This window comes from Acyrthosiphon pisum, chromosome A1, assembly GCF_005508785.2.
Source record: "Acyrthosiphon pisum isolate AL4f chromosome A1, pea_aphid_22Mar2018_4r6ur, whole genome shotgun sequence".
NCBI lineage: Eukaryota > Metazoa > Arthropoda > Insecta > Hemiptera > Aphididae > Acyrthosiphon > Acyrthosiphon pisum.
In genome coordinates, this window is record NC_042494.1 from 135,354,255 (window position 1) to 135,379,010 (window position 24,756).

The 24,756-nt window shown below is 31.3% G+C and overlaps 1 protein-coding gene across 4 annotated transcripts in view; it reads left to right on the forward strand.

Annotated features, from left to right (window-relative positions):
- LOC100573836 (collagen alpha-1(XVIII) chain) overlaps positions 1-24,756 on the forward strand; it is a 285,075-nt gene that overhangs the window by 143,687 nt on the left and 116,632 nt on the right. For 3 of the 4 annotated variants that reach the window (XM_029488395.1, XM_029488396.1, XM_029488397.1), the window contains exon 5: positions 18,995-19,066. In XM_029488395.1, the coding sequence (XP_029344255.1) occupies positions 18,995-19,066 (72 nt within the window). Of the gene's footprint in view, positions 1-17,911; positions 18,773-18,994; positions 19,067-24,756 lie in introns of those variants that run through there. The other variant, XM_029488398.1, reaches the window with a different exon arrangement.

The following is a 24,756-nucleotide window of genomic DNA, read 5'->3' on the forward strand; positions in this document are numbered from 1 at the left end:
ATTATACATTTCGTGTTGTTAGTTTATCGACATTTCATGTTGTTAGTTTATCGACATTTCATGTTTGTGTTTAAATCGCTATTCATATATTAAAATATCATCCCGTGTTGTAACCACTCCAGTGTTAATAAATCATATATTTGGTTGGGTTGGTTTACACCATCAGTGGCCGAAGTGCGAAATCCCTACCCTAACCGTGGTGGTTTTATTCTTATTTATTTTTAAATGTACTGCTTAATTTGACGAGTTTTTTGGCTTTCGTATGCAAATTTCTTTAGCCAACACGTTTACGTCATTCATCGCGACCATTAATTGTTTGTCTTCCAATTGAGACGCTGCAACGTATCAGGAAGATTATTAGGCGTTCTTTGGCGGTTTTCTACAAACATGGTAGCCCATGTGGTGGGAGAGGGGGCAAGGCGGGGCACTCGCTTTCTTTCCCGGAAAATAATATAAACTTGCAATTAAATAAATACTACTATGATTTCTACTTTGCCTAGAAAGCAAAAAATAAATATTTTTTCTTAATCACTATTAGGATATGAAATAAGTATATACGACAATATTTTATCAAAATAATATTATATTAAATCATTATTTAGCTCACATTTTCGAATTTTTTTATTTGCTCTCCCCCCTAAAATTTTAAAAATTCGCATTCGTGTCTACTAAATAATACTATCAATATGCATCGACTACCGTCATACAAGTTAAACTACAATGCCGCCACGGGTTCAAGCATCACTGCATCAGTAATCGGCCGGAACACCATGTCATTATTATTATTATTACTATCAGACAACAGCGTAAACCATCGATACCGTTGGTACCAACGTGCAGGTATATACCAAGCGTAGACCGCGGTTGTCCGGTGTACTTATATTATATAACCGTTCGTTTGCGGAATTCCATACCGGTCCAACGTATTTAATCAATCCGCGTCCTCGTGACCATTACGTGCGTTATTATGGGGGAAGGGGGGGGCGCAATTAATGACAACTGCGGAACGCCGCGGAAATCTATTATTGCTTTTCCCGCCGGTATTTTTATATTTATTTTGCTTTTATTTTCCTTTCCTCCCAAGACGCGATGAGAAATAAAAGTATAGAAGAATTCTTTACGTTTACTCGGATTGTTTGGACACGATCGTTTAAAAACGCTTTTCCGGCGCGCAATTACATCCGGTGCTCGTCTCGCCGCCGCGGACGACGTCTACGAGCTATGTCCCGCACGCGGACGACGGGCAGTGTAACGTTTAATAAATCGTCCGCTTTTCCGAGAGAGTTTTTTCATTACTCGAGCACACGCCGCGTAGTATTTATCCGATTATTGCCGAAAAATGTATCGTCGAACGACAGGGCAGCGAACAGGTGGGGAGGTGGAGGGCGGGATTTCAGTTGCGCGATATTTACAAGTCAACAGGTAGCTGGTTACTATTGTTGGGGCTCGAATGGCGTAAAGAAATTACGCGGTACGTCACCGCCCGCGAAAGCTAATTTACAATGTGTCACCGTCGCGTGTGGACGTATATAGTAATATGAAAACTGGCGTCGGTCCAAAGACAATAGGCACAAGAGACTCAAAACATGGATGTATATCCTCTAGTTTGGGCGGTTTCGGTTGTAGCTTATATCATTATCATGGTATACCGCGCACGAACACACACACACACACCCACCACCGTCGGCAGTGGTTAATTAAGCGACGGTGAGCCTGTGCAGTACGATGCGTCCATTATAATAATATATACGCCGACGCGACGGTGTCGGCGTGCACGCTCCGTCGGACTTTATATTATTATTATTATATTCTAATAATATAATCATGTCCCCGCGTTTAAATGGCCCGCGTAACGACGTCTACACAATAATATTATAATTCGTATATATATATATATATATATATATATTGTTGTGATATTATATTATATTATTATGAACGATCGGCGAAAGAATAAAATATGAAAGAAACGACGACCGTGTAGGTATATCTATAGTGTGCATATAATAGCAGTGATTGGAATGGAATGGGACTCGGACGGACGGATTATCGATTTTTTTTTTTCTGAATATTTTAGCGTCCGCTTATAATATCATATTCTTATCCTAACGAATACCAACATTTTTATGTTATATTTTAGCAGCCTCTTTTATTTTTTTTTTTTTTTTTTTTTGTTTCAATTCGAGCACCGCGTATTATAATACCATGTAATATTAGTAGAATTTGATCACGACAGTCGTTCGACAGTAAGTATATTATATTAAATATCAATATGAAAATATGACAGTATGTATACGTATAATATTATTATCGTGTCAAGCGGCCATTCGTTGATGGTTTTCGAAACGATTTCATTCGTCGGATTACTGAAGATACGTGAAAACGTAAGCGGCGAGACTTAGCCAAAACACGATGGGTACCCACACGGGTGCAGGTGCGCACTCGGGTAACGGTGTTGTAGTCGGACACGACGAACAAAACCCTAACCGTAGTTCATATTTCGTACCTATCCGTTTCGTAAGCGAACGCGCATAATATATCATATTGAATTATTGAGCACGTTTCGTGATATTAATATATTATTATTATTATTATTACTATGGAACAATTCACTTATAATAAAACAACAAGACGTATTATAATATAATATACTTAGACGCGCGTGGTAATAAAAATAAAATATAGCGCACACTTTGTTTTCATAAGTAATTGCATCGCAACACTATTATGTTTGCTCAAATCTCGTTTATTTTGTTGAATATTTAAACAATTTGAAACGATAATATTCTATACACTATGTACCTATACATACACGTTATTGCATTGATCAACTCGGCGTTCGTTAGCGTTTTTCCGATTACGTGCAAGGAATTTTCTAAGCAAAAGTAAATATAATATCGGCACAACGCGATAATTGTAGAACTAGCGACTATACACGTTTAAAAATATTATATTGTTTGTAAATTACCTATTATTATTATGTTAATTTTAATTACATTTGTTTACGATTTATTCGAGCAACTACCTATACGACGCATAGAATTTGATGAAACATTTTTGATTTAAATTAATGTTCAACATAACCGTGATCGTATTAGAATACTATTATTATATAGCTATATGTTAATGTGAACTTGAGTTTAATTCAAAAATATACACACAGTATGTAGAAAAAACGTATAAAATTGTAATATATTTCGCAAACTTTTCCACGACTTAGTCGACTTTAATAAGACCCTCTCAACTCAACAAGACTCAACTCTAATTTACTAAAATTAATTTATTGTTACCTACACAGAATTTTAACAAATGTCAAAGTTTGGCGTTTAAGAGTATTATGATTCATAATACTCTTAAAATTATTTCAACGGCTTTCGTAGTAATCTACGAAAACCTTTGAAATTATTAATTGTAATATACGCAGTTATAATATAAGTTAACAAATTTGACATAGACATGTGATGTGCAAGTGGCGTCATCTTAATATTTTGGTTACGTTTTAAGTCTTGCCGAGTTTGTAATAGTTACCAACGTTCCATGAAAACCCTTTCACCTCCTTGTGATTATACATTTGCTCATGATTGTCAAGTTGCCAAGATTTCATAACTCGAGCAATTGTTATACAATATAAATATTCCGGTATATACCTAAAAATAATATTGCTCTCTTGCGAGAATGTTTGCATGCCATCAGTTCGTCAGTCGCACATATTAAATTATACATTTTGTTGTATCAAAAATATAATATGAATATGACTAAACAATATTACAATAAATATTATAAGTAAGATGGAGAGCTTGAAAAACGCCGACGTGGTGTTATTAGATAACACCCTTATCTCAGGGGCGAATTTACGGGGGTGGATTTGGGGACAAATCCGTCCCCATAACTCTTTAAATACATGTCTATTATTATATTAGAATAAAATTTTTACATCGTAATCTGTAATCTAAAATTCTTGTCATCCGCCCCCTACAAAAAATACTAAATACGCCACTGCCTTATCTGGTGTAAAATGGCATATTATATTTTATATATCAGTGGTGGATTTAGGGGGGAGCTACCCCCCCCCCCCTTTTAACTGACACCCTCCATTCCGCATATTAAATTGTTTTTTTATTATAATTAATTAGATTTCAGATATCACTTAGAACTAAACGTATTAACAATAATTGTAAAGTACATCCAAAAAATAGGTTAAATTTGATGGTTAAAGTTGTGTTGTTCATGATAAATGCCTAAGGAGATTTATTATCAACATAGCACCCACCATAAAAAAAATCCTATACCCATACCTGTTGTATTTATTATTGAATTGTTTATACGTTAGTATTGTAGATATTTTATATACAGTGAATGTGTATGCGTTGGGACTAAAAACTCTTTGGTTAAGCGGTTGGACATATAAACCAAAATGAGTTAGTTAATATACATTGGAACTGAGACCAGACGATTTTGCCCATATTACGCAGTCGCCAAATTAACCGGTGTCCGTATTAGGTAGAATCTACTGAAATTTATACTATTGGACTCCGGACTTGTCTTTTTTTTTTATATTAGGACCTTAGATATAAGAAAAGTGGTCGATCCGCTTCTTTTCTGATCCAGTCAGGCGGATACATTTTGCCTACCCGCGCATGCGATCGATTGAGTTATTCATCTAATTTACTCGACTGATTCACTACAACTTGGTATAATATGCGTGGTATTAACTGTTGTTAAAACCATATTTTATTCACCACGCGTAGACTCCAGGCCAGTGGAGCGTTCGTAACACGCGTTGAGATCTCAAAGCGACATTACCGTGGATTTTAGGGATCCCTAGTCTGAATAATACTTTTACGCACCGAAATGTCAAAAACTGGTCAAAAAATCAAATTCAAAGAATTGCGCAGTCGTATAGAATGTTGAGAGTTTCTGCTGCGATGGTTACGGTTTCTGCTATTCGGTGTGACGGAGTATAATATAGGTATACACACACACTTATGTGACCACGGCGTATATTAAACGTATAACATATTTTTCGTCTGAAAAAAATTAACGTCTCGTTGGTCAAACTTTACAAAAAGTAAATACGTACATCTTATACAAGTCTTATGTATTATATATACCTGCTTCAGCGCGCGGTTTAGCACCCGTCTCATCGAAATTCTCGGAGTGCCCGACGACCTTGTACGATAATATTTTACACTAGCTGTTACGACACTTAACGTGGTATAATATTACTACTACTACGGTGCAGGTACTGAACCCCCTTCGTTTCAGATTCTCCACCGAACTGTGGCTGAGACCGAAATAATAATTATTGGCGCCATGATCCATCTGCTGAATAACGAACAGTGCAAACGGTCCGCGATTTAAACGCGGATGACGAACGCCCATTGCAGCGATGAATAATAAAATTACATATAATATTATAATATTACTATTATTGCTACGATATGTTTATTATTATCATGTCTAGCCGCCGTATCGGCGAACGGTTTTCCAAAATATTGTCATTATTATCGCAAACGATAAAACGGAAATATTATTATTATATTTTTACTCGGCTAGGTGGTTTTCGATGTTTATGCGTCGCGTCCAATTGGCCGGGTCACTCGTAACTGTCCGAGTCCATTTGCTATATAAAACACCGCTATAATATATCCTCGTGATATATATATGTGTATGGGGTTTAGCTAAGTATATAATGTATTATATATATATATGGGTATAATACATAATATGAAATAACCCGAGGGCGTTTATTCGAAGTGCGCACATTACACGGGTATACAGTCCACGGCCGTCGTGGAGACGTGAGCGAGTATATTAAATACAAGTATTATACGCACGTGCACTATAAACAGGAGGACGCAGTGGTCCTCGCGAAATCGTACCGACTCAATGATCCGTGCAGAGGTGAGAAGGAAAGGAACGAAGGGTGAAAAATTGGGAAATTTTATTATTACAATATTCTTTCGAAGTAGATATTATCAGGTGCCTATATATAAGTGGAGGTACGTTAAAGCGCCCTGTGTCTGTGTTTAATTATGCGGTTAAACGGCATTGAATATAATACAATAATATCGCACACACACATACACATACACACACGCACACTAAAAAAGTGTATGAATATATAAAAGTGTGAAAATAAACAACTTTCGGTTCGAACTGAAAGGTTTGTCGCGCCGAGGCACTCGAGACATTCCTGACCGTTGCACATATAATTTATGAGCCGTTACAACGTGTGTTCGTGCACTGTAAAGTGGTATTATGTGATAAAGTTTAGAAATCTTAGGCGATAAACGTTAATGGATTGTGTGACGTATTTATTTTACGACGGCTAAACCCGAAGGGTTTAAAAACTGCATATAGTATTATTAGGTATATATATTTTTTAATAGGAGTTCAATCAATGTTGAAACATTCATCAACACAATAACAATATAATAATTGCAGATATTAGCCATTAGGCATACATTTTGATACCTACCTGAGTTGTCGTTGATCGTTTACCGTTTAATATCGAATTTTGTTTATTATTGGTGGTACTTAAAATTACGTTTGTATAGGTTTACTCGTAACACATATTATTAACATTTTTTGTTTTTTTTTCAATTTAGATAACTTTAAAACAAATTATTGAGCTCCCGTTTACTATAATAGACAATATTTGTCAAGCTTTACCAAATAGTGCTTACTGTATGATTCCAATTTTAAATTTACATTAACTATGCAAATGAAATAGGCAGATATAATTAAGTTCACTAAAATTTTATTAAAAAATAATAATCTAGTTAAATGTTATATGAGGTACCTGTAGTTTTTGAAATACACTATTATAATTTGTAACCACGATAAAGTATAGGTACTGAACATATTTTTGATCATAGTACGATATGAATATTATATATTAATATGTGCACATGGCTAGGTCATGACCGAGAAATATTTAGAAATGTACTATGCAATTCAAATTATTTATAATTATATTTTTCAGAAAAATAAATAAATAACTTCAATTTATGAGTAGCGAGTTTTTAATATTTAATTTTTTTTTTATATTATCTACGATCAATTTTTTTTTCCAAAAAGGCAATTTTGTTTACAATGAAATTGATTATTTTTTTAGTTTCGGATCAGTTATAATAATCGATCTCATAAAATCAGTATAGTTAGGTATTTTATTTTTAAATTTTAAATTAAATAAAACTGTTCGCTAGTATACAGAAAAATTCAATTTCAAACGCAGCTGCAAGTTTCCAGGATTTAGAATTGATTCACAGCATTTTTTATATGGTTGTTCAGGAGTTACTTTTTACACTTTTCAGACACATAATACCTGTAACACTTTCACAGGTCCGATTTTGTACTTCATAGAAGTTTACACATGGATAATTGAATTGAACAAAGTGATTGTTGTGCACATACGTGATAAAATAAAAATAAAACAACAAAATTTGAATACTAAAACCATTGCACATGTAAAATTCTAATTAAATTGTAGTTATCTTTAAATACCATTGTTTTACCATTGTTACCAACAAATTATTATGTTATGACTTGGTAAATATTATTACAATAATTTGTGTCTTAGCAAGGAATACAACTATTTAAAAGAAATACTTGCTATCAATATATTGTTTAGGATAATACTAATATAATATTTTTACCTAGTCATAAGTTTAATTTAAACAATTTTTATCAAAACTGTTTAGTACAATTCTGAAATGTAAATTTTGCAAAATATTAGTTTCTTGAACTTAAAATAATAATCATGAACATGTAAAAATATGTACATATGTATAAATACAATTACAAACCATTTTAAATATTTAAATATATCATTTATTAATTCCTTTTATATAATATTTTTTTTTTTAACTTCGTTTTTTAATATTCTTTTCGAAACAAAACAATTTATTAGTACAGCTATACTCATTATAATTTCTCTGTCAAAACAACAGAAATGGGATTCTTTTTGTTATATACAACCTGAACGACAAAAATACATTTATTCAACGCAGATCAATTATTTTGTTTTTCTTTACTTTTCAAATTAAAATAAAATCTCTGTAGTTCTTTAGATGATTTGTCTTAGGCCAGAATATCAAACGTAAAAAATGTAAATATTGTAAATTTATTTCTTTTGTCTTCTTAACAAAAATGTTGATTTCAAACTAAAAAATTGTAAGACGATATAACGTATTATGGAGGATTCTTGCATTACTTATGATATTAGACTGTTTTAGTAATTGTTGATAATGTTAGTTGTATCATCATATATTGTATTATCTGTATTATCTAATTAGACGATTTTTACAAATTACTATATTATAATATTATATAAACTAAGAAAAGAAAATACGTACTTATTTATATTTATATTTTATTTATGTGAGAAACGTGTATTGCAAATTGTAATTATTTAATTTATATGAACTATTTAATAAATTTATATTTCATATTGTGATCTCATGGGCCCTCACACCAAAATATTTAAGGGGGCCCGTTATCTTATAAAAAAATAAATAAAAATAAAAAAAATTGGTTAGCACCGTCTGTTTAATAATTAAAATCTTGCAATAAATTTCTGAAAACTACACGTCATGTCTTGAGCCTGAATTTGAAAAAAAAAAATTACAATTACCCCGAGATCAGAAGGAAAAAAAGTTTTTTTTTTTTTTATTATTATTATTTTTACTCGTGAAGTGTGAACGTATACACTTTTGCTATAAAACCATTCTGTCGTCGGCGCGACCATAGTTATTTATTGATTTGTATTCACGGTCGTTTAATGGAGATATTAGCTCGAATTGATTTATTACACGGTAAATATTTCATAAAACTTATTCTAAACTTTAAGTTCGCAGCTCATTAAACGGTTCATTAAAGGAAAGAAAAAGATTACTAGAACATGGGCTTAGACAGACGAATGAAAAATATATACCCAACACACACTCACCCGCCCGCACGCACACACAAACATGGAGGGGCGGGCGACCGGGCGTAGGGAATAATAAAAATGGCCCCCCTTAAAAATCACCGGATTACCGTGATAAGTCTGCGCGAAAGTTTTTACTTCTGTTGAAACTTTGTCGTCAGCTTCGACTACGGCGCGCTGCGTATAAATAGCGTATTGTGTGCGTGTAACGTGTACATGGCCTAAATATATATGTATATTGTTTATATTCAAAAGCTCGAATTTAAAACCAGCGACGCCGCCGAACAGTGTGTCAAGACTACGGTGTGTATACATAATGATATTGTATCCCTCGACACGGGTTTTATTCGAACGTGTAAATACAGAGGAAATTCGAAAAACGTGTCTTGTCGCAATATTATTATGTATCATCAGTTTCGCGGCGTCGTTTAACAGCGTTTATACCTACAAAACATCCTATACCGACCTCACTACAACTGTGCTAATAATATTCGGAAACGCGTGTATGCGTTACGTGTTTCGGGTTCAACCTCGTGCTCTTGAGCTGTATCCACTTGCACAATAGACAACGATATAATACCATAATATACTGCAATGACGATTGTGAAGTATAATGATTAGTAAGACATTAAAAAAAAATGACTCGACCGTAATAATATATTATGCGTCCACTGCAGTGTTAAGCTAAAGTATTGTTAACGTATGAAAAACGAGTGTTTACAAAATAAATATCGCGATGATGTTTGCCTATTGTAATTTTGATATTTATTATAATAAGACAAAACCCAGTACTTGGAGAGAACCTACTATAGACAAATGACTAATTTCCGTTTTTAATCTTTGATATTGAATTCTATCTCAGATGTGTATGTGTGTGTAATACGATATATTATTATAGCAGCCTTTCACGACTCGCGAACCAATGGCGTTTCATCGAGGTCTGAATGATAGGCTTTTAAAACGATTCGGATGAAAAGGCCCGGACAAAACATTGATAGTTTTCGACAAAAGACTTTTAACTAGACATGTGTTTACAATGAAAAATAAATAAACATGCTTGCTTTTTTCTTTTACAGTTATAACCGGAGAGACAATAAGACTATAGCATCATTTTTTTTCAGCTTCAATTTCACTAAAATACGTACATTTTTCATTTGTAATTCGTCGTTAGTAAACATACCATGACGTATAAGTGAGTGTCCTCCATCTGTAATGCACAAATCTAAGTTTCTTTTCGATTAACATGGCAATTCTTTCATACCCAAGCCAAACGCCGACACATGATGCAAAACATACGTGCTTGCATTGTAAAGTATCCATCTGATATTTTTGGTTATGCGATTTAATGGACCCAGGTGAACATACAAAACAAAAAAGTATTACGATATATATATATATATACATTTGGATATATACTATTTCATATCATAATCACACAATCCTTTGAATATGATTTTTATTTGAACATAAATGATTAAACACAACGGTAATTCGTTTTCCAAAATCAAATCAAATTTTACATTTTAGTATATAGTACGTACCAGCATTTAAAACAATAATTCGGTTCGATGAAAAAATTAAAAAAGTATTTGATTAATAACACGTATCTACTTTTATAATTTAAAATGGGAAATTACATTACAAATGAACTCAAACCCACAACGCGATGTATTAATGTTTTAATTGATGTGCACAAATAGAACATAACACAATAATATAAATTATTTAAATTGTAAATCCATAAAAACTTGACGAATATTTAAAACTATTTACAGATTATTTTTTAATAAAATATAATAAACATTTAACCGATACCCACCGCTCAGTCCTCGCCTACTATAGCACTGCAAGGTTTCCCTATAGGGCAATGGAAAATTAACTCATATACATCACATTGGCTTCATTGGAATTTAAATCAACTAGAATTATTATAACGAATTTTATACTAACTATTTTTCAGCTTTACTTTGTGCCCTGCTATTTTATTTTATTATAAATAGTTTAATATAGATAATATTTTTTCCATGTTTTTTTGAATGGATTGCATTGTAATATCTGGAATTTATTGTACAATTTGTAATAACTTATCGGTATTGTTTATAATCCATCTACAGTAAGCTGTAAGCAGTATTGCAGTACAATCACAACGCTATATTTACGAGAAATTCAAACAATTTATTTAAAATCAAATACTCAACAATAATATGAATATTACTGAATATTTAGGAAAAGTTACACAACTCACGTACCTGAATAGCTATTTGATTAACGAGGAATTCATAATGTTCATGTTCTGTGTTAACCGCACGTATAAAATGTAAATGGAAATGACTAACTTTATACTTGAACTTTAAACTATATATTTATTATAATATTACGTATGTTAAAATAAAACAAAATTGTTAAATATCTTAACACAATGGAACGAATTACTTATATAGTTTATATTATTATTATTATTATTATTATTATTATTATTATCATCATTATTATTATTATAATACAAAAATATTTCTTATAAAACTATAAAACTTTAACGCTGTGTCAAGCTCCCGCCGCACATTACGGTGGTCTTCAATAAAGTTTGTAAAAAAAAATTTAGGTATATATATAAATATATACCGTATTTTCTCGTTTCTAAAAAGTATATAGGTAAGAAAATCCCATTTGGATGTGCCGTGATAACTCGCGCACACGGTGTAGCTGTCGTGTATTTGAATTTACATAGTATATAATATTATACGCTTATGTAGAATGGCAGTGAAATAATATCCGAATTGCTTATCATTAAATTACCATGGTAAGTTGATAGATGGTTTGTTTCGTTTTATTTTGAGATCAGGTTTATAAAAAATGCATACGCAGTGTGCGGTGTGCGCGGAATAAATAATGGTGTGGGTTCTATGTTCGAGTTGTATTCGTGTTAAAATTGAACTTAAATCGCTTTTGAAATAACCAGCACCATCTATACACCGGTGTTCAATTATTAACACTTATATTTGAAGTGGACAGGTAATTTAATTCCATAATGATGGAAATTAATTGTATTCATAATTTTACGTTTTTAATGGATACCTGCAATGTGAAGTCATAACATTATGTAGGTTTCCGTTTAGGCACAACAAATAGTCGCAATCATAAAATTAACAATTATAAATCATTGTAATTAATTGCTTCGGGTTTGATAAAATACATATTTCGTATCTAATTAAACCATACAAATCCAAGTTTAACAAAAAATAGATGCTTTCCACAAGTCGTAATCAGTAATCGTTGTTTTTAAAACAGTATTTTTTGTATTTCGAACTAATTCATTAAAAATCATCATCTTTTTACGAAATGGTTATTGCTCATTTTTAAGTCATACATAATAGTATGATACCTAGGTACCTACGTATATTCCCGTGACAGTCAAAAACTAAGCACCAAGAAGATTTACTAGTCAGTATGATGGCTATGACCTACAAACTTTTATAAACTACACACACAAATCCACCGTGTAGTGATAGCCATTTATTGTCGGACTAAAGAAAAGTTCTTTTATATTATTTATTTTATGAAATGCTTTACACTTTTCTCTGTCCATCGGTAACGCTTAGTCGCGGTATGTTTGCCGAGTTTCTATCCTGTATTTAATTGTCCTCCGTGAGGGTTTAAAGCCAAAGTTTCTCATTTCCGAGTAAAATTTTCCCGGAGTTGTTTTATTGCTTGTTCAGCTTTTTTTTGCTCATTATAATATATTTATATCAATGTACATTTGTCGATGTATTAACCAACCACAATTTATTTACGATCCGAAATAATATATGTTTAAAATATTTTAATTATATAGGTATTTATATTTTTAATTGAGTCGGTTTTAGGTTTTGATATATTATAATAACAAACGGACATTTACCGAACGCCAGCAGGCTGATGTATAATTTGTTTTTGAAAATATTTCTTTGATGAGCAACAATGGTATCCATAGCAAACTATGGAAACAATGAAAATCCGATGATTTTAAGCTAAACAATCACATTATTTCGTATTACCATCATGATATTGAATACGTTTTTTTAGAATTTAAAAATATTAATAGGTAGGAGGTACCTACTATAACAGTTTTATATGTTTAATAAAAAATATACGAATAAAATATTATCCGACGAGATAATAAATATATAGGCTATGAGAATTAACACTCTTGAAAAGGTGTTGTTGATTCAGTAGACTAGTTAAACGCATACTACAGTAAAGTTGTATGAGAATTTTTATTATCATAACTCAACGAGATGATAACGGCAACAGATGGCGTCAACGGCACTGGAAAGTGGAAGCCGACACACCGTCAAATACATTCTTTTAGAAAAAAAGTCATAATTCGTCGGCGTTCATATTATTATTAAAATGAATACACTCATTCGGGGAATTTTCATTTCTAAAAATCTCGGCAGACGTTTCAAATGCATTTTTTACGCACCTATACATTTTTCAAAACATTTACGTTATTAAGTTTCAAACAACGTATAATATTAAGATGATAATGTCCTAAGATTATTCAAATATCACACGCGCTCGTAATATCCGTGCATATGAATTGCCATCCTTAATAATATGTTCACATTTAATACAACGAACACACACGTCATGTAGCTTATATGAAAAATCGTACTTTGTCAGTGCGACAATTCAATGCATATTTTATAACATTATAATATATTATATTGGCGTCATCAACCATAAACACCAGCTATAATAATACATTTAAAACGTGTAGAGCACAAGGGTACTATTACAAACACAACCAATTGTATTGCAATAAGTATAATGCCTAATTGTTTAAGTCCATGAGTTGGTAGTTTTTTACATCGTCCTAATAGTATTAAATTGTATTGAATAATTGAGTGGTTTTGTTTCCAAAACGAAATATTATGAAAACTAATAGCACTGTTATAATGTTATACAAACGTAATTCTTAATCAAATTTGTTTGCCGTTATATCAACGTAGCGAGTTCTAACGATAATGGTCGAATATCGCATTGTACCTTATAGTTGTTATTAACCACTGGTTGTACCTACCTTTAAAACCTAGTCCGTCACTCGCATCGCATAGTAGGTACTTACCTATATATTATTACAACAAAGATCGTATTCGAAACGTATATTGTATCATATTGTTTTATTGTTCCGTCTGCGAGGTTCGCTGGCACACAATAACTCGATTTACGAGACAGACCACTGCAGACAATACACTTCTCTATCATCGGATAACAGCTAATACAGATTCACTTTACGTCATCAGTAATGATTATTGTAGATCAGGGATGGCCAACCCAAATGATCTTGCGGGCTACTTTATTATTATAATCACATATTTTTTATTTTTTTATTCGAAATCAGGCCACATATAAAATTATAAACGTATTTAAAAAAAATTACGTTGTTAATAATAATACAGATACCGCGTTGCGCGGGCATTCCAGAATATTCTATCGGCACAAAAATAATTTTTTTTTGTAAATATTTGATAAATGTCGCGGGCCGCAAAACTTTCCAAGGCGGGCCGCGGGTTGGCCATCCCTGTTGTAGATTATTATTATTTTAGTCCGTGGATATTAACAGCGCGAACAATTCGTAAAATATCGAATTATTTATATTAGTTACATCGATTAAAATTGACTGTCGAAACCACGAGACGTGACTGATTTTACTATCATTTCGTGTAATAACGACAAGATATTATACCAGTTTTAAATGCACGTCTTACTATATTGAATAATATTATTATTAGCTATTAATTATATGTAAGTAATGAAGACGCGTCTCTTTCATCCGCTTTCAATCGACCACCTGATTCTAAACAACATTTTATAATTTGATTATCTGCGTGCCTATACGTACACTGGTTATAATATTATACTCGTCAATTTCTTTTCTTCAAACACCAAGATATTTTACACGGTTCGAAAAAAATATCATCACCGACTACACCTAATTCGTTGAATGTACGCTTATTGTACAGTGTTATTATAACTATTGTAGTGCAGTACAATACCTACACGGATACACATACGGTTTGAAAGAAATGTATATAAAGCGGTGGACGTCCATTTAAGTCGTACCTACGCATATAGTACAATACGTATTTGAGTATTTCCAACCGTTTGTTTCTGTGAAAGGAACAGGAAAAAGCTAATATTTCAAAAGATGTACTAAAAAGCTTCTTATTTTTTTTTCGTAAACGTTCTAGTGAATGAAAAACGAATGCTTAAAAACGTAAACGTTATATTATTTCCGTATCAAGTCTAGTAACTCGTCGTAGGTACCTATTTACGCTTCGAGTGCCTATACTAATAATGTTGATGATATCAAATACAACCGATTAAATAAATACACGACGGCGTCGTTGTGTAGATAAATAGGTACAACACTCGCCCAATGTAAATAATATTGTAATGAGGGACAAAAAAAAAGTCGTAAACTACTGCGTCCTAAAACCGACGGCGAACTAACGTTTTATAGATGGATTTGCGCGTCTAGTGTGTGCTATGGTGATGTCGGAGTATATAATATTGTATGCACATCCGAGTACGTTCCACCTGTGCACTGCCTCCGACTACAATCGCGGATGAAAGAAGAGAATAATAAAGTGAAATACAAAACGCGACGGAATATAACATGTATATAGAATACACTCAGTCACTTTGGAAACGCGACCCGGATGACAAACGACACTCGTCGTGTGTTTTATACTATTGTGTGTGTGTGCGCGCGCGCGCGCTCACTCGTCGAAGAAATTGGCTTAGCGACAGAAAAAATAAATTAAACATCACTCTGCAGAGTGGTGTGTGTGACGAGGGAGGAAAAGAAGTTTTGGGAAAATACATAATAATTTTGTGCGAATCGTATATTATGACCCCTCGACCGCATGAGGTAAAAAACTAGCCGCGGCAGACGACGACGGTCGGATGTGTAAAGTAATATTTAATGCATCGTGTAAGTTATAACTTGTAACGTATTCGATATATTATTGTACGTATAGCAACATTATGTAGGTATAATAATATTTTATACGCATCTCACTGCTGTGCATAGTACCTATATAGTTCTGCAGAAGTGTCCCGAAATGATTGAGTCGCCGAGCTTTTCACTAGATATTCACGGTTTTGTGTTTGACTTGACGACGTCTCGTTTTGATTGGCACCCCCCCCCCCCCCCCAAATTATTGTTGTTGAGATTTCGATTCGCTTTAACCCCACTTACAGCAGCAAACTATAAATAAATTACTGTGGGTCTTAGTATCAACAAAAGAAAACCACGATGGTTTGTTATAATTATAATAATAATAATTATTATTATTATTCTCTTGTAGTTGCATAAACCGCTTAAATCTTAAGTTTTATTTTGTGTTCAACAAAAGAAAAACAAATTATTTATTAATTAGTATTGGATACATTTTGTAGATGTTTTAGATGTTGGTTTCTCCAGTTTTATACAGGTATTTACATTTGACGTGAAACTTGTTTATTACTTAATAAAATCTCCGAGTTAGTTAAAATTATGTATTTTACGTTTTATGACATCATTACGTTTTAATAATTTAATATTATACACAGCATGACGAAGTACTCGATTGTAAACTTATTTAATATTTTAACAGTAAACAAAAATATTAAATACATTATTGTTTTTGGTTACTGTCAGACTTTAAATAACAATTTCATATTAATTTGATGTTTTTGAGATAATTAAACTAATTAAAAATGTTCGAATTTATTTGTACTAGAAAATCAAAACTATACTCATTTAACTAATTTAAGGACATAGTGTTAGATACTTAGATGTGACATTTAAGTTTATTTTGAGTTCATTAATGAACTTAAATAATGAAAATACTACTCAAATATTAAATATAAATTTCACTGAATGAGACGTGCTGTTTCGTGTATAGAATTCAACTAAGTTTTCAAATTAACCAAATTACTATAGTTTTCGATACTTAATTTGAAAAAATTATTATTTCATAACGTTATATTGCTGTTCTTAAGGCTTGAGATTATAATATTATTCTCAAAGTTGTTTAAATTTGTTTTCGTTTTTTGAAAGTTTAAATTAGGTATTGTTTTTGATTAAACGTGTTTAAATAATTTTATAACGTATGGAAAAAAAATTTAATAATAATATTTTATAATTGTCAACTTTTTTTATTAAAACTTTCAATATTATATAGCGCATGATTAGTTTTTATTAATTTTTTTTCATTTACCTTTGACGTTATTCTAAGCCCACGAACAATAAAAAAAAAGTCATGGTAAAGAATTAAGATATATGAATGGAATATTTTATTTTACTTTGATATGATTATGTTAGGAATTCATACTATAGTTGTACTAGTACTAGGGTTACCTTTTTTGAAGTCTTGGTCATAACAGGTTTTAAAATAATTATGACAACGTATTCCAAAAATTGAAAATCTACAGACTCGTTATTTGTTGATACAACATATTCGGGGTTTTAATTCACTGTAATTATTAAAATGACAATAAATCATAATTTAAAGTACCCAGTTTGGTTGATTTTAAAATGACAATGACTCGAACCGGTTATATTTTTACCTACCTAATTTAATATTCTCTGTTAGGGGATTTTATTAAAATATTCAACCGGCATAAAAAGTGTTCATATTTTATTATACCTACGTTGTAGCCAGCCACTGTGATGTATAATGAAATTAAAATATGTTATATTAATGTATTATAGCATCACGTTAATGTCCTAACACATCACTCAGATTACATTTACTCGCATATATCTATGTAATATTAATATCTACGTAATATTTATTACGACGAATAACAACATAAATTGTTTTAATAATATTATTTAATCTGATCATAACGCGATGAACACGTGCAAATTATAAAATCTATCATCGTGTTATTATTAATTCTTTTTTTTCGAGAACAAAACAGATTTTCATAGGTACTTCAAACAACATAATAGAATAATAATATTAATCGATTTCGATTGAAAACAGATATTTTATCGATTAAGGTCGTTATGAATGCGTTACCACTGTTGCGAGATTTGCAAAAAAATTTTTTGAAAATTGTCGAGAACAACAATATTGTGACGATAAATAGGGACGTAACGGTAAAACAGATATTAAAAATAATAATTACATAGATGATGCCTAGCTGGTAACATTTCGCTGCGGATCACACAAGAATAATATTATTATATTTCGTCCTGGCACGTCACGCGGTTCTCGGCGTTTATAATACGGACTATCGCGTAAGTATCGTATAGTCGAAACCGACTAAAACGTGTGTGATTGTATTTAAACGGGGAAAAAAATTTACTGAACTTACTGCATTTGTCGCGTACAACAGTAGTATAATCACTCGTCTGCCGGTCGGGCGGAGCTGACGCGTTTGAACTCGGAGACTTCTGACGGTCTACAACAAATAAAGAAAAATATACAATTATTATTGTACTTTTATTTCGTTGACTGCCGGCGACATCGAGTGGTGACTCGAAATTTGGTTTTCGTCGACATATTTTTATTCAGATTGTTAATTATTATGCCCGAAGGCGGAGCGCACGCGCGCGTTATTTTAGGAACTCCCGGCAAACACGCACTGACTGTCCCCCTAGATCCCCGAAACGAGCACGTGGAAGCAGCGACGGATGGTCCAGACGATCTTCGTCTCGTCAGTTGTAGTCGTTGTCGTAATAGTCGTCGTCGTCGTCAGTGGTGGCAGTGGTAGGCGACCGTCAAGCACGATACGTTGGTTCGCCGCGCGTACCTTCCGCAGTGACGACAGACGAACGATAACAGCGACGTGATAACTTCAGTAATAATATTATTGTTATTACATTGTAATAGCTATCGACAGAAAATATCGTTTGCGTTCCGTTGATATCCACCCAATTGTATTGTTTTTTTTATTTTTTTTAAATTACTATTTAATATCTTACGAAAGTCAATACCGCATAACATTATCATAATAATATTATTGTCTAATACCATTACCATGAACACGTTGCTCACGTGGGTTTTTGTTCTGTCGTTTAAGGGAGCCATACAAGAAATGAAAATCTACGCATCGCCGGATTTCGCCGATATCCAGTGCACGGAACTTTTGCAGGTAAGTCGCCAGCTGACGTAGATCGACGCACACCACATACGTGTGGTTCGATTGAATCTCCGGTCGAAAAAATACTTATAATAATATCATGTTTAGTATATACTACAGTCTATTGTATCCGACTCCCCCGAGTTCAAATTATGAACCTACCCTACAAGTTCCCACTATCGTTTTCTACCGTTTGTTTGTTACTTCAGTTAAAAATATACGATATATTACAAACACTATGATTAATTTTATAATCATTGACTTCGTATAAATATCCTGGCATTTTTTTTTTAATGTGAATACAAAAAAAAACTGGAGATAGAATCGACGAAAGCTTTAAAATTGACGTATATCCAATATTTCAGGTATTCGTCTTTATGGGCTTACATAAAAAAATTGTCCAGAATTAAGAATCATACAAGATAATTGAGTTTATAAATAGACACTTGATTTTAATATTTGTTTGTTTTTTAATTTATAGATTGCAAAAACGATTATAATATGTCATGTTTCTACTAATTATAAAAAAAAAGTGTCAAAAAAATATTCGACTTTCGTGAGCCAAAACAAAATTCATTAATTACTTTTTGATTAGCACATAGGTCACATACACGTATAAACGTGTGTAACTTGAAATTTTTTTTAAATAATAACTAAATATTTTGTTAAAAATGCACAATCCTATTAATATACGACCTAGGTTCATTTTTATTGTCTGCTAAATGTAGTGGTTCAAGCAAAAAATTGAACTAAATGTCAACTAAATAATTATTAAATCAAAGAATATATTTTATTCGTATTTTAAATAATTGTATACAGCGTGATTATACAAAATAATAATCAATTAATTAATTAAACACGGTTTTAACTTAAAGCAATTTATTATTTTTTTTTATAACTAAGTTGTTACAATGGATTCTTCAACATGTTAGGCCGTTATGGTATTAAGTTAATTATAGAATTAACTAACTATTTACTTTAGCTTCAACTATTTAACTAGTTAATACCCACCGCTCTGAATACGAATAAAACGTTAAACTATATTATGTTATATTATTATTGTTATGCACCAATCAACTATACACTCGAACTCCTGGGGGTTGTAAAGAGCCAGAGTTCAGTCGATGACGGTTCGTTACAATAATTGAGTAACGGTTAGCATTTGATTGAACTATAATAGGTACCTATCGTATCTCATGATAAAGGCGGTGCGTTTTTTTTTTTTTGGGGGGGGGGGAGGGGGACTTATACGCACGGATGTATATATTAATTGAATTGGTTTTTCATGTTTTATTTATCGAAAAAAATATTATTATAATATTTTTGATTTCGAAAGAATTCTTGTTTTGCTAAAACAAGAGTTCTGTGGTAAGTATTGTATGGACCAATGAATATGGGTGCGTATCAACTAATTTAATCTCAACTACCTACCACCTATTCAAAAATGGCTCAGCGCCACTGCAAAGTGACTGCTTTAAGTTTTTTTTTTAAATTTGTGATGTTTATTGGTTTTACATCCACCTCAATGAGGTGATTATAGGTGATTATGATTTATAGCTGATTGTTATTTTGAAGTGTAAGACACTGTTTTTTTTTTTATACGCTTAAGTATACTAATAAAATACAAACATTACAATAATAAACAATAATATTTCTACACGTTATAGAGTATATACGTATACGACTAGTATCGTTGAATAATCCAGACAGGAATAAAATATAATTTAATTTAATTCCAGACCGGAATATATAATTGTATTGTTGTTTAGGGTTGTTTGTCCTGTGCACGCCATAATGTTAATATGACACCCCGTCTCGATTACTAACTCTTTGTCGAACACCAGAAACTTGTTTATAAAACGTATTTTTTCCGCCCCCAAGTCTGTGTGTATTGAGTGTATACCAACATATCCCTCCCTAACAATGTAGTACAAATGAAGGACGTGAACGAAATTGATTTTATTCATGTTTTAAATGAGCTGATTACTTATGCCGAGCAAAATAATAATTAATCTTCCGATGTTCAAATTGTCTAGATTTAAACACGCTTTAAAATTCGTATTGAATTTGTTTTTATTTTTTTTTATTCATTCGTGTACTAATTATAAATTAATTTATCAAGCTTTCCAAAAACTAATTTATATGCAATTCATTATGTTCTGTATGAGTGCGTTTTACCCGTTAGTGTATAATTATTAACAAATTATAAGGCAAATAAATTGGATAAAATTGTTATTTTGAACATTGAAACATTTCGATAACGATTCAACTATTGTTGTCAATAATTTAATCAATTGTTAATTATACAAAGTAAATAATTTAAGTTTTGTTAATAAATAGTATTATAGTATTTATATTAAAATATTTTAGACAAAAAATATTTAACACGTACCTACCGATTATTTTAATTAAATTCTCAAATTAATCATACTTTTGATAATATTAGCCTGCAATTAGTTCAAACTTCTAGCAATTTTTATTTATGAAATAAAATATAATACTGGTTGTAGGTTTTCACATGTAGTACTACATAGTACATATTTTAATACTTAGTGAAGCACAATGTTCCCTCAGATCCAATCCTAAAATAATAGTGCTTATAGAATAACCTTATGATTAAAACTGTTAAAAGCGGGTCGTTTTTTCATACATTTAGATCAATAAGTGGTGACTTGAGACTTCTAAGAATCTTAACCGTAGTCTATCTTTAATTACATAGAGCGTTTAAGAACAGTCACACATAGTCACGATGGATACAGAATATTGCCTAAATTCGACCCATTAAAAATGGTTCGCTTTTAACAGCCTTAAATACTTTATCTCCAACGATGACTTAATAATGTCTGTATTTTCAGCAGGTTACATACAAGTTGTAGTTAATAATATGGAATTATTATCAATTTAAGATTTTCCAACACTCCACATGACCATAATATGACGTTAATATAATACTTAAATTAGGATTAAACTTCATAAAATGCATAATTTACTACTTACTATAATAATATAGTAAGTAGTGAGAAAATATTTTTACAAATAAGTATTTTAAAAATAAAAAAAAAAATTTAAAAGCCATCTGGCTTACTGAGGCACATATTTTGCAAGACATCCAAAAACATATGAATTAATAATAATATCTACTATCGATAGAACATTAAAACTATAATAATATGAATAAAATAAATTTTAATTTCTGATTTATATAACATCGCGGTACTTGTTACAACCTAACCTAACGCTTTATAACGTAAAAAATAAATGTAGACAGTATTTTTAAATGTATTTATATTTTACTCAGTTTTCACTCGGTTTCCACAGTAAGACGTATATTTCCTGTCGAGAGTGTTGGAAACGGGTGGAAAAGGCACACTGCTAAAAATCCCTAGCGACCCTCCAGCCAAGTCCTTACAACGGCTCTGCATGGTTTAGCTTCAGCGCGCAAGACATTTTTAATAAGTAGTCCCTTTGCGCCAAGTCAGCTAAACATTTGTTTAGATTGCATTACACGGGTTGTGTTCGGGGTTAACGTGGTTCGTATACGTCTTATCGTATTTTTTTCTCAATATAGGTCATCACGATCGTTTAGTATTGTTAAATATATAAGAACATTCGACATAGGTATACCTATAATCATTGTTTGTTTATTTTCTACTTAAAACTATATATTTTATCGCGACAATTATTATATCGTAATTTTTAATATTTTATTGTATACCTACACACTTATGGCCGTTGTGTCAAAACCTGTTGGTATCGTATTATAATATTGTATGTTCTTCTTCTTCTTTCATTGATCTAAAAAATTCATCGACATCCGAGGCCATCGGTATGAGTAGGTAGATTATCATTCAATATTGTAATCTTCTATAATCTATATTCTATATGACTATATACATCATAACTAAATTCGACATAAACGCACAAATGTTTTTCATAACATTAACATGTAAACACGGTCATACGTAAAACATTGCACAATAAAGTTATGTATGTATTATATTATATTGTTTTCCGAAGTTATTTTCTCTCGCGTATATTATATCGTACAGAAATGTTCAAAAAAAATTTTTTTTTAATGTAAACGGACCTTTAGATTTTCATTTTCAAGCTCACAACGAATTTTTTAATGGACAAATTCCACGTATAAAATATTTTTCTTACTCGTACAACCCGGAATGGATAATTGCATCGAAAGTTTTAAGTCGTACCTATATACATATAATGTTGTGTGAAATTATTCATGAGATACATGTTAACCTTGTCAAACTTGTACCTATCTTTTATATCATTCAAATTGCCTGCGCAGTCTATTCTTATTGCGTGTCTCCGTGTAATTTATACTTGACACTTATTAACGCGTTAAACCCATTAAACGTCCAAAATATTAGGAAATGAATAAAAAAAAAAAGGTCCAATTTTGGGCTCAATCAATGGTAGATTTTCAATTACGATTTTTCTACTTAACGAAAGAACCTGGAGAAAAGCTATTAAAGGTCCAATTAAATGTGTATAAAAGACATTCGGATTATATATATATTTTATTTTAACGCGATTCGTTTTGAAGAAAGTCTGCTCGAATTTGCTAGGTTTAAGCAAAAATAATTGATTAAATATAACACCTCAGTTATTCTGCAGTATTTTTTTTTTCAACAAAAAGTCATCTTAGCAAAGTACATAATATTATATTGAAACGTCCATGCAGAATGAAGTTAACCAGAGCGTCGGATCAAAGAACGTTAACTGTTTAAAATGAATGCAATGTTTAGTAAAAAAGTAATGTTTTTCTTTAAACACGACTATAACATAACTTTGACATTCCATGTTTAAAATTTCATCTCGTAATGATTTTCCTTCCAAAATGTCTTCCAAGACATAAACTGCACATGATAGTCATACGTTAATTATTTTTATTTTTATTATTTTGTCTTTGACAAGAGACATTCGAGTTTTCACACCACGTTTATTAAAATATGTATACTTTATATTATTATTATAATATGTAAAATAAGTTAGTGCTATTTTTTTTTTTTAACCATTTTAAATTATGAATCCATAATTGTTTCAATAGCTTTCCAACGTTTGAGTACTCGCAAAAAACTTAAGACTCATAGGTGTTATGCTCAAATATATTTTAGCTGAAGTGAATTTTAGGTAGGTCTAATAATATTGTGATTACATTACCATTTTATTAAATTTTAATATTTGTGTATAATATTTTAAGCGTATTTTATGAAAAATTATATATACGCTAATTATTTTTATAATATTCTAAATAATAAATCTATCAAAGTCTATAACAATATCATTCAATAAATTGTTTTGGTAATAGTTATATTATATTTATAAATTATTTACCGTTGTCTTACATTTCGATTTATTCAAGATTATATTTTCTATTTTATTACATACTTTTAATTCTGATTTACATGAAATATCGAGATAATTAAGGTATATTAAACTATCAGAATGTAAACCACTCAAATTTATGATATGTTTAGTCGTATACTCGCTCAGCCAAATTGTTCCATAAATAGTAAATAGTTGATGATCCCTTCATAAAGAATAATGTTTGGAAAATAAACTACACACAAACAATTTTCCATTTTATACGGCAATTTTAAATTATTCAAATTTAATAAACGTGTAGATTATTTTTGTGAAAAAAATACGAGTGTAATATAATACTCGGTCATGAAAAAGAT